This window comes from Toxotes jaculatrix, chromosome 15, assembly GCF_017976425.1.
Source record: "Toxotes jaculatrix isolate fToxJac2 chromosome 15, fToxJac2.pri, whole genome shotgun sequence".
NCBI classification, from domain to species: domain Eukaryota; kingdom Metazoa; phylum Chordata; class Actinopteri; family Toxotidae; genus Toxotes; species Toxotes jaculatrix.
The window spans coordinates 7,558,019-7,571,163 of record NC_054408.1 but is presented as its reverse complement, the minus strand read 5'-3'; the positions used below and the strand labels follow the sequence as shown (position 1 = coordinate 7,571,163).

The following is a 13,145-nucleotide window of genomic DNA, read 5'->3' as shown; positions in this document are numbered from 1 at the left end:
CGGTTTTGCAGTGTTTGTCATTTGATTTATTTTTTTGCAAAAAACAAACAAAAAAAAGAAAACAAACAAAAATCTTTATACAGTTACAGTGTGTGGCAGAAAATGGAAAATGTTGCTGTTTTACCACTTGTAAGAAGTGGCAGTCTGCTTTCCCTGGGTTGCCAGGTTTGTTTATGTTGACCAGTCTCAGCATTGTCAAAGGTCGGGTTATAGTTGCTCTGTCAGTTCTGCTCCTCATTATTGTCTGTTCAGTGTTCAACAGCACTGAAGTTTCCTCTGTGTTTTGTAGTAGATGTAGCTGTCTTTTTCTTTGGTGTGGTCTTTGATTGGACCCAGAGTCCTTCTTCTTAAATTGCTTCTTTTTGTCATTTGCAGCCAAGTAACAAAAAGAAGCAAATCTTGGTTGTCCCACACTGAATAAAGAGCTCAACTGTGTGTCTGGTATGAGTGTTCCTCTCTTCATCCTGTGCTGCTTGATTCCTACAGCCAGATCACGTATACCCATACCTTTATCCATTCAACTTAGCCAACCTTCAACACGCCTTCACCTTTAACCTGACCTCTTCCCACACTAATCCTGAAGCTAAAAATATGATTTGTCCCGATTTAAATGTGGAAACTGCCTAAATGATCCCTTTTTTGAGGCCTCCAAATGATAGCTAAACCAATAAAATACAATGTTCAAATTATAACCCAGTTACTACATCAGCCCCAATGTAGTGAAGCCTTACCAGGCTTTTTATTGTCATAAATGGTCTTGTAGAAACCTCTTGAACCACCACGGACAACACAAACAACACTTGCACAAAGGTATGGTAAATACGTGTGATAAGAAACCTATTTTCATTCATATGTACAGAACTGTCTTTGTCATAGCAAAATAAAGAAGCGCAAAACACAGCCGTTATCTGTATATTTATTGATAATAAGACCACTGATGGTGACTTAGTCAATAGTCGACAGCACGGTGCAATTCTTTTGAGTGTCTGGTGACCCCATGTGTACGCTGGATGATATTACAATTTAGTATTTACAGGACAATATCAGCTTGAGGGAGGAAAATAAGTTTCAGAGTGCTGGAAAACATACATTCACTAAATAAATTTACAGCTTTAAAAGCAATAAGGTTTTTTTTAAAAGCCACAACTAAATAAACAAACTGAACAGGAGCCACAAAATCAAGACACTCCCTCTCACACAGGCAAACCTTCTCAGACAAGGAAACTACACACTCAAGGTTAACGGGATAAGGTCAAATGAAGACACAAAATCACACACACTCACACTCTCACACACACACACACACACACACACACACACACACACACACACACACACTGAAAGAGAGATAGAAAATCACTTGAAACTGTAAACTTAATCCCAGCCAAATCAATAAATAAATATATAGCTAAATTGAAACAGCTACATGTTACACGTTACTCTCAACAGAACATTGGCCACAATTTTTTTTTCCAGTGCGAGTTTCCTATAAACTATCAAACAAATACAGATTAACAGCACAAAGTGCGGAATCAAAACTGTGACACGACATTTATATATTAGCATATTAGGATGAGAAACATTACATCATATAAATTACATTTCCAATAATTATCTACAGATGGTGATGAGGATGATGGAGGCATGTTGATGCACTACATAGAATACTGTAAATACTAGATGAACACTGTTGGGAGTCCCGCCTATCTCTAATGTCGACGTCTCTCATTGAAGTGGAGAGCTGGCATTGCTTTCCATCAGAAAAAAAAAAAAAAATTCCTGACTAATAATCTGATATGGCCGTAACAGGCTGAAAAGAGTTGTTCTGACCTTTTTTGGTTGCAGATTTCAGCATCCTTGTTTTGTTGCACCTGTAACCACACCCAGCAGTAATGTCAGGTATACTGCAGGTGATCATTTCAACTACTGGAGGTCAGAAAGAAAAAGGAAAAGATTTTCAGTTGTTCAGTTGCTCTTAAAAGTTAAATCATGACATATTAAATCAGAAAGCCAAGTACTAAAACATTACTAAGGTGTCAGTATGCTTCAAATGAAGTGCTTGTTGGATCACTGAGCAGCATCTTTCTCACTCTTAGCTTTAGACGTGTTCAGGCGCTGCGTCATGCAAACTACGCTGTTTGTAGCATACTGACACATTAAAGGTAACTGGGAGTTAGAGGCATAATTCAGAGCATGAAAAAGCCCGGTCACACCGGGATTTAAAACTGCTAAATGTTAAATTAGTGCAAACACTTCACATCGAATTCAACTTTGTTGAGGCTTGATGCGCAAATTTTCATCACTAACCAAAAGCAAACCATCTTGACAGCAGAGAAAAGCTCTTTAAAGGAGTAAAGAGCCGGAGAGTCCAAAACAGAGGAGGTTATAGATCATTTTAATGGCACTTATTTTGAATTGTCAAAGCAGGGGTGGACTTAAAAACATGCAATGGCTGCAATCCATTTAGGTGAGGCAGTTTCAAGGTCCTGGTATTCTGCATGGAGCCACGGTTAATGTTATTTTTTGCACCTGTGCCTACTGGACCATCCACTTTTATTTAACCTCCTCCTTGGTCGTAGTATGAAGTGATCCACAAACAGGGAACAGTTTGGAGAAAGTTATGAGACAGGAGTTGATGGTACAAACTCATCTTTTGGATAACCTGTTATTGCCCTGTTAGTGACCAAACTAACACGACTGTTAACTGACAGTTTGTCGCTTTCCGGTGTTACGGGGCCTTAAGTCTACTGTGTAACACATTAGCTCTGTAAGTGACCTCATTTGTTTGTTTGACAGATGAATAAAATTCTCCTCTCCCGTTAAAAACGAATGAACTGTATCATTTGAAATGTATTTAGAGGCTGTAAATTTATTATTTTAAGGTAATGTGGGAGTTTTACAGCAAATTAAATATTGAAGTAAAAAAAAAAAAAATCATACCTTGTCTACAGGTAAAAATGCTCCCTAACAGCTCTCCCTATTATTTTCTTTCTCAGTTTCCTTATTTTTCATAAAAACTTAAAATATCGTCCTTAGTACACATAATCGGTTCACAAAATGTCACAACCATAGGAATATACAATGGTGAGCGATAGCAAAGTCAAATGCAAAACTAAACCTATCTATTAAAGTATTACTTTCAAGCTTCAGTAATGTCATTCTGTACAAAGATGTGCAGTGGTCTTCAGATGACGATCGGCGGAGCATGCTGGATCCAACTGAGAAGCCGAGTTGCACCCAGTCACCTAACTGAGACCAACACCGCTGTCAACTCAGACAACTCTGGTCTACCTGTTTCTTGTAGGCTGTACTGATCCACGATATGTGCTAATGAGCAACTTCTACATCAAGCAGCAGTGTGATGGGTGGTATAGAAAGCTTTGATGCAACAGCGGTGAGTCAAGGAATGGTGCTTTACAATAAGATACATTAACATATTACATTAAGATCACAGGCAGAGAGACGGAGGGAGGTAAATTCCAATTCAAACGTGTGATCGTGTTTTGGGAATTTACTCTTGCCATGTGTCAAGGCTCTTCGATGCTTCTTCTCTTCATCTCCCTAAAAAGATTAAAAACAAAGATGAGTTATTTATGGAAGAATTACACCTGCATTTTTTTTGGCAACTTAGTGGCGCAAGCTAAAGACAACAGTGACATATCATCAACTTAGAAAGACATGGTGAAAATGTTAGCAAACACATTAACTTTTGAATGTATGTGGAGTTGTGTTTCTGGCCATGTGACAAATGTAAGCCCAACACGTTCCTTTTAGCTCTGTTTTGTTCTCCACCAAATCCTGAAGGAAGTATCTGTCTCTTTATTGTGTGTCTGTCTGCTGTCTCTGTGTAAAGCAGGAGGTGTACAAGGAGGTGAAACCATTTGCCTGCTGTGGCTGGAAACAACACTGATGAGGGCAGTGGGACTGAACCAAAACAGTAAAGCTGCAAGCCATAAAGCCAAAACTGCCGGCTGAAAGGTGTTAAAAAGCACTGTAGAGTAACTCCAAATGTGTGTGGTTGCTTGTGTGTGTGTTTAAATGTACCTCACCTGCCACATCACATCAGCTAGACCATCTCATACTGATTGGCTGTGATGATCCTGGACAGACAGCAGGCCAGCAACATACCAATCAGCTGAAAGACAGAAAAGGGCTTTGGTTTGGTTTTCTGCAATATGCAGTGTTGCCAATAGTATAATACAGAAGATACAAATTGTACATTGTGTGAATGTGAAATAAAGTTAAATTTGGAAGAAAAAAAAAAGCAGGAGAATAAAGTTGCCTATTCCTTGCAAAGTAAACTGGCTCCCATTTAATGCAATTGTCCTGTAGCAGATTTCCTGTCAAATCCAAGCTGTCAGCACAAACGTAAAATGCAATATTGGCTGCGTCTGTTGATCTCCATAGCAACTGTCTGGCTTGATTTCAGTAATTATGTCTACATTTTTTAAATGCATTAATGATTTACTTACACTGATATAATATACATGACACCTTCTATTTGTACAGCGTCAAATGCAAAACACTGACATTTTTCAGCTCCTACCTGTGAGAAGGCAATCCCAAACGTCACTCCTGCAATAATGGCCATGTTGGTCTCCATGAATGATGTGACCAGCTCATAGCAGCCCTGAAACACAGGGGGCAGGTTAGTTCGCAGAGGGTACAGGGACATGTTATATGTGCATATTAGGGGCAAGATGGATATCTGGGAGAATATCTGTGACATTTGTTAGTGTATGGAGGAGAGAGATGGTTTGAAAAAGTGTAAGAGGACCTGTCAGATATAAATGCATACACCTGCTGACATGTTCATTCATAGGCTACATACAGCACTTGTGCAGCAGAAAATAAAGAAATAAGAAAATAAAATGACACACTGACCTGGTGGTAAACTTTGTTCGGGGCTATAGTAGCATTGCGGAGGTCTTCTGGGTTGCAGTCAGAGGAGTTAAAGCAGCAGCTGGCAGGAATACCGTTGGATGGGTAATAAACACTGGCAAACCAACTGGTGTAGTTATACACTCCACAGCAACGCAGCTGAAAAGCACGCAATACAAGAAAAAGCACTGAGATCAGATCCGAATTCAACATGTAAGTTTCTCATTACTGTCTTGTCTGTGAAACTCAGACTTAAGCCCATTCACTCCTCCTTCAGATGCAAATCTTTAAAAATGCGTCACAGCGTTTCATTTTTTTTTTTTTTAAAAGGATCAGTAATTTCCTAAACCAGCTTTGCAATGTAACTGTTTCAGACTTTGACTACACAAGCACTACAGTAAACTGACTGCTGGTTTTGGACTTTTCATTGAATTTATTTACAGAAAAACAAAAAAAAAAAACCCAGAATATTGCACCTTTATCCTGTAGAAATACAAAGCTTATGCATCCAGTGTAAACGTGTTTATCAGCTGTTGTGCCTTGTTGATGTCAGGGACTTACCTTGTGCTGCAAGTTATCAACAGCGCGGCTAGCCTCATCCTCAGCATTGTAGTTCAGGACTGCGTCGGTGTACGTCCTGCGAAATGTTCCCTTTATCTATAGCACGGAAGCATTTGAATTATAATCACACACCTACACAGAATAAGAATAGTAATTTTGTGTTTAGAGTTGTGATGTTGTTACATAGTGAACTGCGTGCTGACCTCATGGCGAAACACAAATCCAGAGATCCCAGCCACTAACTCAGCGAGGAAGACAAGTGACAGAAACATAGCATACTACAGAGAGAGAGAGAGAGAGAGAGAGAGAGAGAGAGAGAGAGAGAGAGAGGGAGGGAGATTTGCATAGTTTGCATGAAAACCTTCTGCCTTAGGCATGTATCATTTGCCTATGCTCACACATACACACACTCCCAACACACCCACTTGACCACCATTAACCGACCAAAGTGACTTAAAGCTTATATTGGATTTCCAATCCCTCTCCACATGATCTGAGGCTAATTAATCAGCATCTACAACACACTTTAATCTCACTGCAACATAACACCCCGCCCTTCCTCCTACAGCCTCTCACCAGCTTCAGCATCCATGGGCTTCCTCTGCAGGTGGCGAAGCATCCAAACAGGCCAAAAACGATGATGACAGTCCCGGTGCCAATGAGGACGTACGGGGCGTTGGTGGAGTTGTCGGCTATCAGAGAAATGTATGGGCCCAGCATCAACTTCCCCCATACTCCCACTGCCAGCAGGATGGCTCCTGTTATCTAGAGGGTGAGGGGAGGGGGGTGGAGAGCAGGATGTAACAGAGAGAGCACAGGAAACAGAATGAAAAGCAGGGAACAGGCATTTATCTCCGCACCTCTGCAATATTACAATAGCTGTGTTTTAGAAACATGCTGAGGGGGAGGAGGAGAAAGAGGATCAAGGTGGAACAAGAAAGGAGAGCAATTAGAGTAAGGAGGAGGAGACGGTGAGACAGAAGACACAAATTCATCTGGAGTACGGGATAGCGATCACCTGCTTTATGAATATGCCTGCACAGAAAGAAAGAGGCAAAAAGAGAGGGGGACAAATCAAAGAAGCTCTTTGATCCGAGGCGAGACGCTTCCTCCTGTTGCGCCTCTCTTAGCATTTCAAATGAAGGCTGCGGATAAAAGAGCGTGCTGTACGAGGCAGCTGAAGCGCCGTGTGTCTCAGCTGGGTATGTCTGACTGGCATCGGAAAGAGAGCAGGGTGTGGAACGGCTGCTGATGATCTGACTCGAGCAAGGGCCAACTCATCATCATAACCTCCGTGCTTCCAAGAGGAGGCTGCTCGCCATCCTCCTGCCAGGCCCTCTGACTAGAGAGGGAGCAGCGTGTACAAAATGTCTCTGTCCAGCTTGAAACCTCTAAAACTGACAGGAAGAATACGCTCAGCTCTCAAGTGATTAACAACAATACAAATACATTTTTTCTGCATAAATTTAGGTTGCCATGTTCCTTAACTGACTATATCTTAAACCAGCCTCTGCAAGTTACTGACTGTTAACATGTACACTTTGCACTGTTGGCAGGGTGTGCACATAATGACTGGGCAAAGGTTTTTCACCTGCTGGTCCTTTGACTGCTGTATTGTGCTCACTTTGGTTGGAGTTTTTAAATAAAGCTTTATGGAGTTCCTTTAGACTTAAATACAGCGAGAGTAGTTTGAGAATGCTTACTGTGGCTGCTGTGGCACACAGCTAAACTTGATCCTGGCTCATGCAAACATCCACACATGGATTTCCATAATCAACACTCTGGCATGCAAGGACAAAGTGTTTCAGCAGAGGGTGGGACGATAAGAAAGGTTAGAGTGAAAGCAAACGCACACACTGAATGGCAGTTCATGAGGAAAGCATAAGCTACAGCTCTGTCCTGAATTTACAGAAACACTAGTAAATGTTTGCAAATGGTGAATACTTGTATTATCAACGAATCAATGAATTGTTAAGTCTACAAATTGTCCACAAATTGGGAGAAATTTTTATCACAAAGTCCAAGTTTAAATATTCAAATTGCATTTTTAGACTGCATTTTTTGATTTTCTGGTGAAAAAAAAAAGAAAAGAGAAATACTTAGCTTGTAAATGGCTGATTATAAGAACTGTCAATCACAAAATCAACTAATGGTTCAGTAGTTTCAGGTCTGAACTAGTTTCCCACAATACTGATAATGTATTTATGACTTAAACATGTGGGTGTAGTATCTATGATGAGTATTATTGATGGCCTGTGGGCAGGTTTGAGATGAGAAATCCTCAGTTGCAGATGCAGTTGCTAGATGTTCCACTTAAAACCATCTCAAGAGTTGTCCGTTTAATGTTTTTGTAATCTCTTTATCTGAATCCTCATCCTGTTGTTGTTCCCGTACTATTGCAGCTCAGATGACATTTTCTACAGGCCCACCAGTTCATGCTATACAAACATATCAAGTAAATCATCACATACCTTATGTATAAATTGCTTTTTGCACTTGTATACTAATAATGTTCTATTTTAAAAAATACACTGTCGAATACTAGTCTACTCTTCAGGCTCCACAGGTTCATCCAAGTTGATGAACCAGCACAGAAGTTATATGTCATATATTTGTATTTTGGCCAACTGGGTTCAGCTGTAAAAACATCTCTGATATGTTATCACCTTACAAAGTTGATATCATGAACATGTTAGCTAAAGCTAAAGCTAAAGCATCCCTATTTTAGAGCACACTTGGAGATTTGTCTCTGTCAACTTGATGAATGGTCAAAAGTCCAGTCTCTCTAGGTCTAGCTCCATTTTTGGTCACCAACTCTTCAAGGAACTATCTGGCTCTTTAGTTGCTCCACGGTGTTCACCAAATAGGTACTAGCTATGTTCGTCTGCCATTTAGTGCAGGGTAGGTAGTGGACAAAGTGTTTATCCAACTTTTTTTTTGCTGCAGTCAAAAACACCACTGATTAAAGAAGTAAACCACTAAAGTTATGGACCAGCAGCTCTAACCAATCAGAAGCAGTAACAGAAAAAAAAGAATAGTAATAGAAGAAGTAGTAATCAGTATTACTGTCACCTCACAGTATAAGTCATCATATTGCTCAACCATACAAAGTGCCTGCAAAGGCATCATGCCCCTACATTTGACAAGACTGAACCAGCTAAAGTGTTTACAAATACATGAAACAATTTCTGTCAATTGACTAATCGATCAATCAACTACTTGTGGCAGCTCTGATGTAAAGCATCCCCTCTTTTCAGCCCCCATCCATATGAGCTGAAGGACTGCAGGCTGGTGATTTGATTTGTCAGTAATGACATCCACTGTTTCTATTAACAGTGAATCTAACAGCCTGAGCACACTGTCATTTCAGACAACAGTCCTCTCGATGACGATGGACTCGCTGTTTATGACCTACATCGCCAGCAACAAAATGTCTCTTCCCCCAAACAGCTTCTACCACATGCAAATAAAGGATCATCTTGCCAGTGCTAACGTGTTCATTTTAAAGCCAACAGGGAAATCAAGTCCAAGGAGCAGGGACAAGTTATCTAGACTTCATGCCTGTTGCTGAATTCAAAACAGCTTCAGATGCTCCCTCCCCTCCTCCCTGGAGCCAAGAACGCCCCCCCACCACCCCCACACCCCGTGTACGTTTTGTTTGAAATTCAATGCCTGGCCAGCCACCCTGGTTACAGCACAGAGTTTAAAACAGGTCACCCCTCTTGCCTCCTCCTCCTCTTCCCCCAGCTTAATAAAGTAACAGAAGGTGCGATGACAAAATATGCTGGCGAGGACACCGCACAGACTCTACCACCTGCTCTGCATTTTACCGTCCTGTGTCTAAAGCATGGCAACACAAATATTCACACGTAAGACATGATTTGCCACGACAAGCTGATGACAGTGAAACCGAGGCCTGACACTGAAGGCACCACCTCTCCCACTTCGAACTCGGTGCCAGCGCCCTCTCCATGCTTCCCCCTCAGGGTTGAAGGGAGCCATTGAAGTGTGAGATGCTTCTGCACTTCAGACATCTGAAACCTGATGCTGTAGATGTAAGGGAGGGCAAGAAGAGCATCCAATCCTGACTAAATATAAAAGTTCATATCGGTGACACGGGCACATGTCTGCGGAGCAGGAGGACACGCAGCACAGCTCTTCTTTTCAAACCTTCCTGACTACACATCTTCACTGAAAGGCTGATTTCAGTTCTGTGTTTCCACCAGGACTTAAATCTGCAAAGTCAGGGGTTAATTCTGGTTTTCCTCATGACCACATATCATCGCTGAAGCTATTTTCACTTCCTGCAGTTCAGGGTGAACATAGCAAAAGCACAGAAAGCAGTCTTCAGGTCCTAAACACATTATAGTCAGATAAACCTCATCCACGTGTTCTTATTAGATAAACCATCCTGGCTATATCTGGCTGCTATCAGAAATCTAACACAGGAATGAGCCTGTAATTCACAACTGTGGTAAAACAATTATGGGCAAAATGATACAAAACTGAGTCGCAGTGTTTTGGTTAGCTTGGCCAGTATGATGTTTTAGATTCACACTTGTTGTTTGCATGGATGTTAAATCATATTTGAAGACCCAAACTGGTAATCAAAAAGGTAAACAAAGGCATATGCAAACCTCTGAAAACCACACTGGAACACCACGCTATTTCACTTCTCACTTCTCAAGCTAATCTCAAAGTAATTTATCCCGAAATTGGAAGCAGTCTCAACCAAATTTATTTGGTTTGAGTAGCTGAGACAATTCTGAGTGGTTCATATCCTGAGAACACTTATAACAAAGCGCTTTAATTACAGTGAAAAGACGAACAGAATATACTCCTCAAATGAGAGTTATGTGCTGTTTCCTAAGCATTGTGACTACAGCTTTTTATAAATTCAAATCGGAGCAGTTTAAGATCTGAAGAAGTAAAGCCTGGTTTCAAAAGTAACTGTACATTTAAGTATTTTAGAGCTTAAATAATTTCATCATCTAGTCGACTGACAGAAAATTCAAGTCATCTATCAAGCAAAAAGGCGAAACCATCTGTGGTTCCAGCTTCACCATTACAAGGATTTTCTGCTTTTTGTTGTCTTACATTACAGTAAACTAAATATCTTTGGGTTTTGGGCTCCTAGGTGCACAAAAAAAAGAGCTGTAGCAACCTTCAATATTATAAAACAAAAATATTGTACTTGTATTTCACTGGAGTGATGCACAAGTACGATACTTGAGTATTTTAAAATTGTTACTTGTACTCCACTCCACAGGGAAACATTATATTTTTGTTATAATGTTGATGCGCAGCCAGGAACACAAGAGAAGAGGACCCAGGTGCGGAAATCCCAGGACGGACAGATGAGTGAACTCAAGTCCATTTATTTTAAATCAAAATAACCAGATAAAAGTCCAGGGCCAGGGAACACAACTAAACAACTAAAAATCATCTAAAATGGAGAAAAACCACAGAAAAAAGAAATTCAAAAGTCCTTACTTTTGGCAGAACAAAACAGCAGAGGAAATCCAAAGAGGAAACAAAAGGCAAATCCAGGAGGGTGCACAGGCATGGAAACAGGTAAGACAACTCACAAGAGACTCCAAGAGCTGGGACACAGGTCAAACACAAGCAGAGGTGCAGACAAACTGACAAGGAGACAGGGGAACCATAAGGACTTATATACTCTTGGGCTAATTGACAACAGGTGACAAAAATCAGGGTGGGGCAGACAATCAAAAAGGAGGAAAGCAGTAAGTAAGCTGGGGACTGACACACAAGGGTAAGGGCTTCAAAGTGAAACAGAAAGTACCAACAAAAAAAAAACAGAAATACCAAACAAAACACATGAAACCAAAATGAGAGTAAAATAACCTCAACTCCAGCTGGAAGCTACTAAACCAAAACTCAAGAAACTAAACAAGCATCAAGAAGAGTCCAAAGGTGTTTGACAAAAGTTCCAAAAGTAGCTCCCTAGGGGCTGATCATAACAGGTTTTTACTATCCACGACATGTGTTAGGTAATTATAGTCACTGGTTACATTTAAGATTCATATTTTAAACACCCAAAATGAGCATATCAAACACATTAGTCTTATACAGTGAGCTAAAACGTCAAATAAAATGAGTTTCACTATTGCTACAACATAAAGATTAATCTTAATGGACCTTTTGTTTAAGTAAGACACTGAATGCTGTACTTCTTCTGCGTGATGCAGTATTTTTTCAGTGTTTTACTACTTTTTTTTTTTTAACTACTTTTGACTTTGAGCAAAAGATCTGATTTTATATATAGTGGTGGAAGTAGTACTCAGATCCTTTACTGAAGTAAAAGCAGCAATACCACAATGTAAACAAACTCCATTGCAAGTAAAAGTCCTGCATTCAAAATTACACTTAAATAAAAGTTAGGAAGTAACCAAAATATCAAAAGTAAATTGTCATTGTGAAACAGAAAGGCTCCTGTCAGTGTTTGTGAATATGTATACAAGACATTTTATATATGCATTTGACGATTATTGCTCGTGCATTAACATGTAAGCAGCATTGTGAATTAGCGTTATTGAGCTCATTTTAAAATAATTTCTCTACATTTGGGCAGTTTATTCTCCAACAGTGCATAATTCATCTTTTTATGAAGAGGTTTTTCCTATGCGAAATTATAATCGTGAGTAAAAAACTACAATATTTTCTTTTGAGCTGTGGTGAAGCATAACTTCACATGATGTGGAAATACTCAAATAAAGCACAAAGGCGTTAAAATTGAATAATGCATGGGCAGCCTTACTATTTCATTACGTTTTGCCATTATCTATATAGGAGTATGTACTGGAGGGAACATGGTCCCTTTAAGAATATATAGAAAGGACCCCAAAATGTAGAGAATGTGACCAGAAAACGGGCTTTAAACGGGCCTTACCAAACAGACCAGGCCCTTAACGCTGGTCTCATCAGACAGAGTCAAACCGTTGCGGTGATATTAGACATCCTCCACCGCGCTTGCTGCCAGCAACCATGATGCTATGTGTGCAATGCCCTGGCACGGCTGACGGCCAGCAGCCGAAATATATGTGTAACCTCAACACGAGTTGCATAATAAAAGACGGTAAAAAAATTTCATTTCTTAAACGCTAAAAGCGGCGCGGCGGCGAGGGAATGAGCCGTCGATCGTTTGGCGTATATTCAGACAACATAGCGTTTCCGTCGATGATGCTGGCGCTGTCCACCCCTTCATCACGCACAAACAAACAAACAAAAAAAATAATAATAATAATCACAATAACCCACAGCTGCGCCTTTTGGTCGATTCTCATTCTCTGCAGGGGATGATTTAAAAAAAAAAGCTACGTACCCAAAACACGAAGGAGTACACGATGAGGAGGGTTTTAAGGCAGGTGATGACCGGTTTGGTCTCCATTCTGGATCGTACTGTAGAGTCACTGTGATAACAACAGCAGCGGGAGGAAGGGAGAAAAAAAAAACCCCGAAACGTCTCTGCGAGCCGTCGCGTTGCAACCATGCGCGGATGCAGCCACACAGCGTCACTGGAGCAACGCGTCGGTGCAGCCAGCAGCTTATATTATCCTACGCTGCTGTTACTGTACAGCACAGACCGCGATTTACCGGGGACAGAGGAAATACGTACGGCTTCCAAATGGTACTTCAATGCGGGTGCAGCTGTATGCAAAAGTTTGGGCACCCCAGGGCCA

The 13,145-nt window shown here is 40.7% G+C and overlaps 1 protein-coding gene across 1 annotated transcript; it reads right to left on the bottom strand.

Moving 5' to 3' along the window:
* Positions 1–1,842: 1,842 nt before the first annotated feature.
* On the bottom strand, positions 1,843–12,996 carry tspan7b (tetraspanin 7b). Its single transcript, XM_041058097.1, has 8 exons — positions 12,788–12,996; positions 6,019–6,207; positions 5,646–5,720; positions 5,443–5,538; positions 4,885–5,040; positions 4,547–4,630; positions 4,050–4,135; positions 1,843–3,561 (listed from the first exon to the last, which is right to left on the bottom strand). Exons 1-7 carry the CDS (start codon positions 12,953–12,955, stop codon positions 4,067–4,069), a joined length of 837 nt encoding a protein of 278 aa, XP_040914031.1. The 5' UTR covers positions 12,956–12,996; the 3' UTR covers positions 1,843–3,561; positions 4,050–4,066.
* Positions 12,997–13,145: the final 149 nt, after the last annotated feature.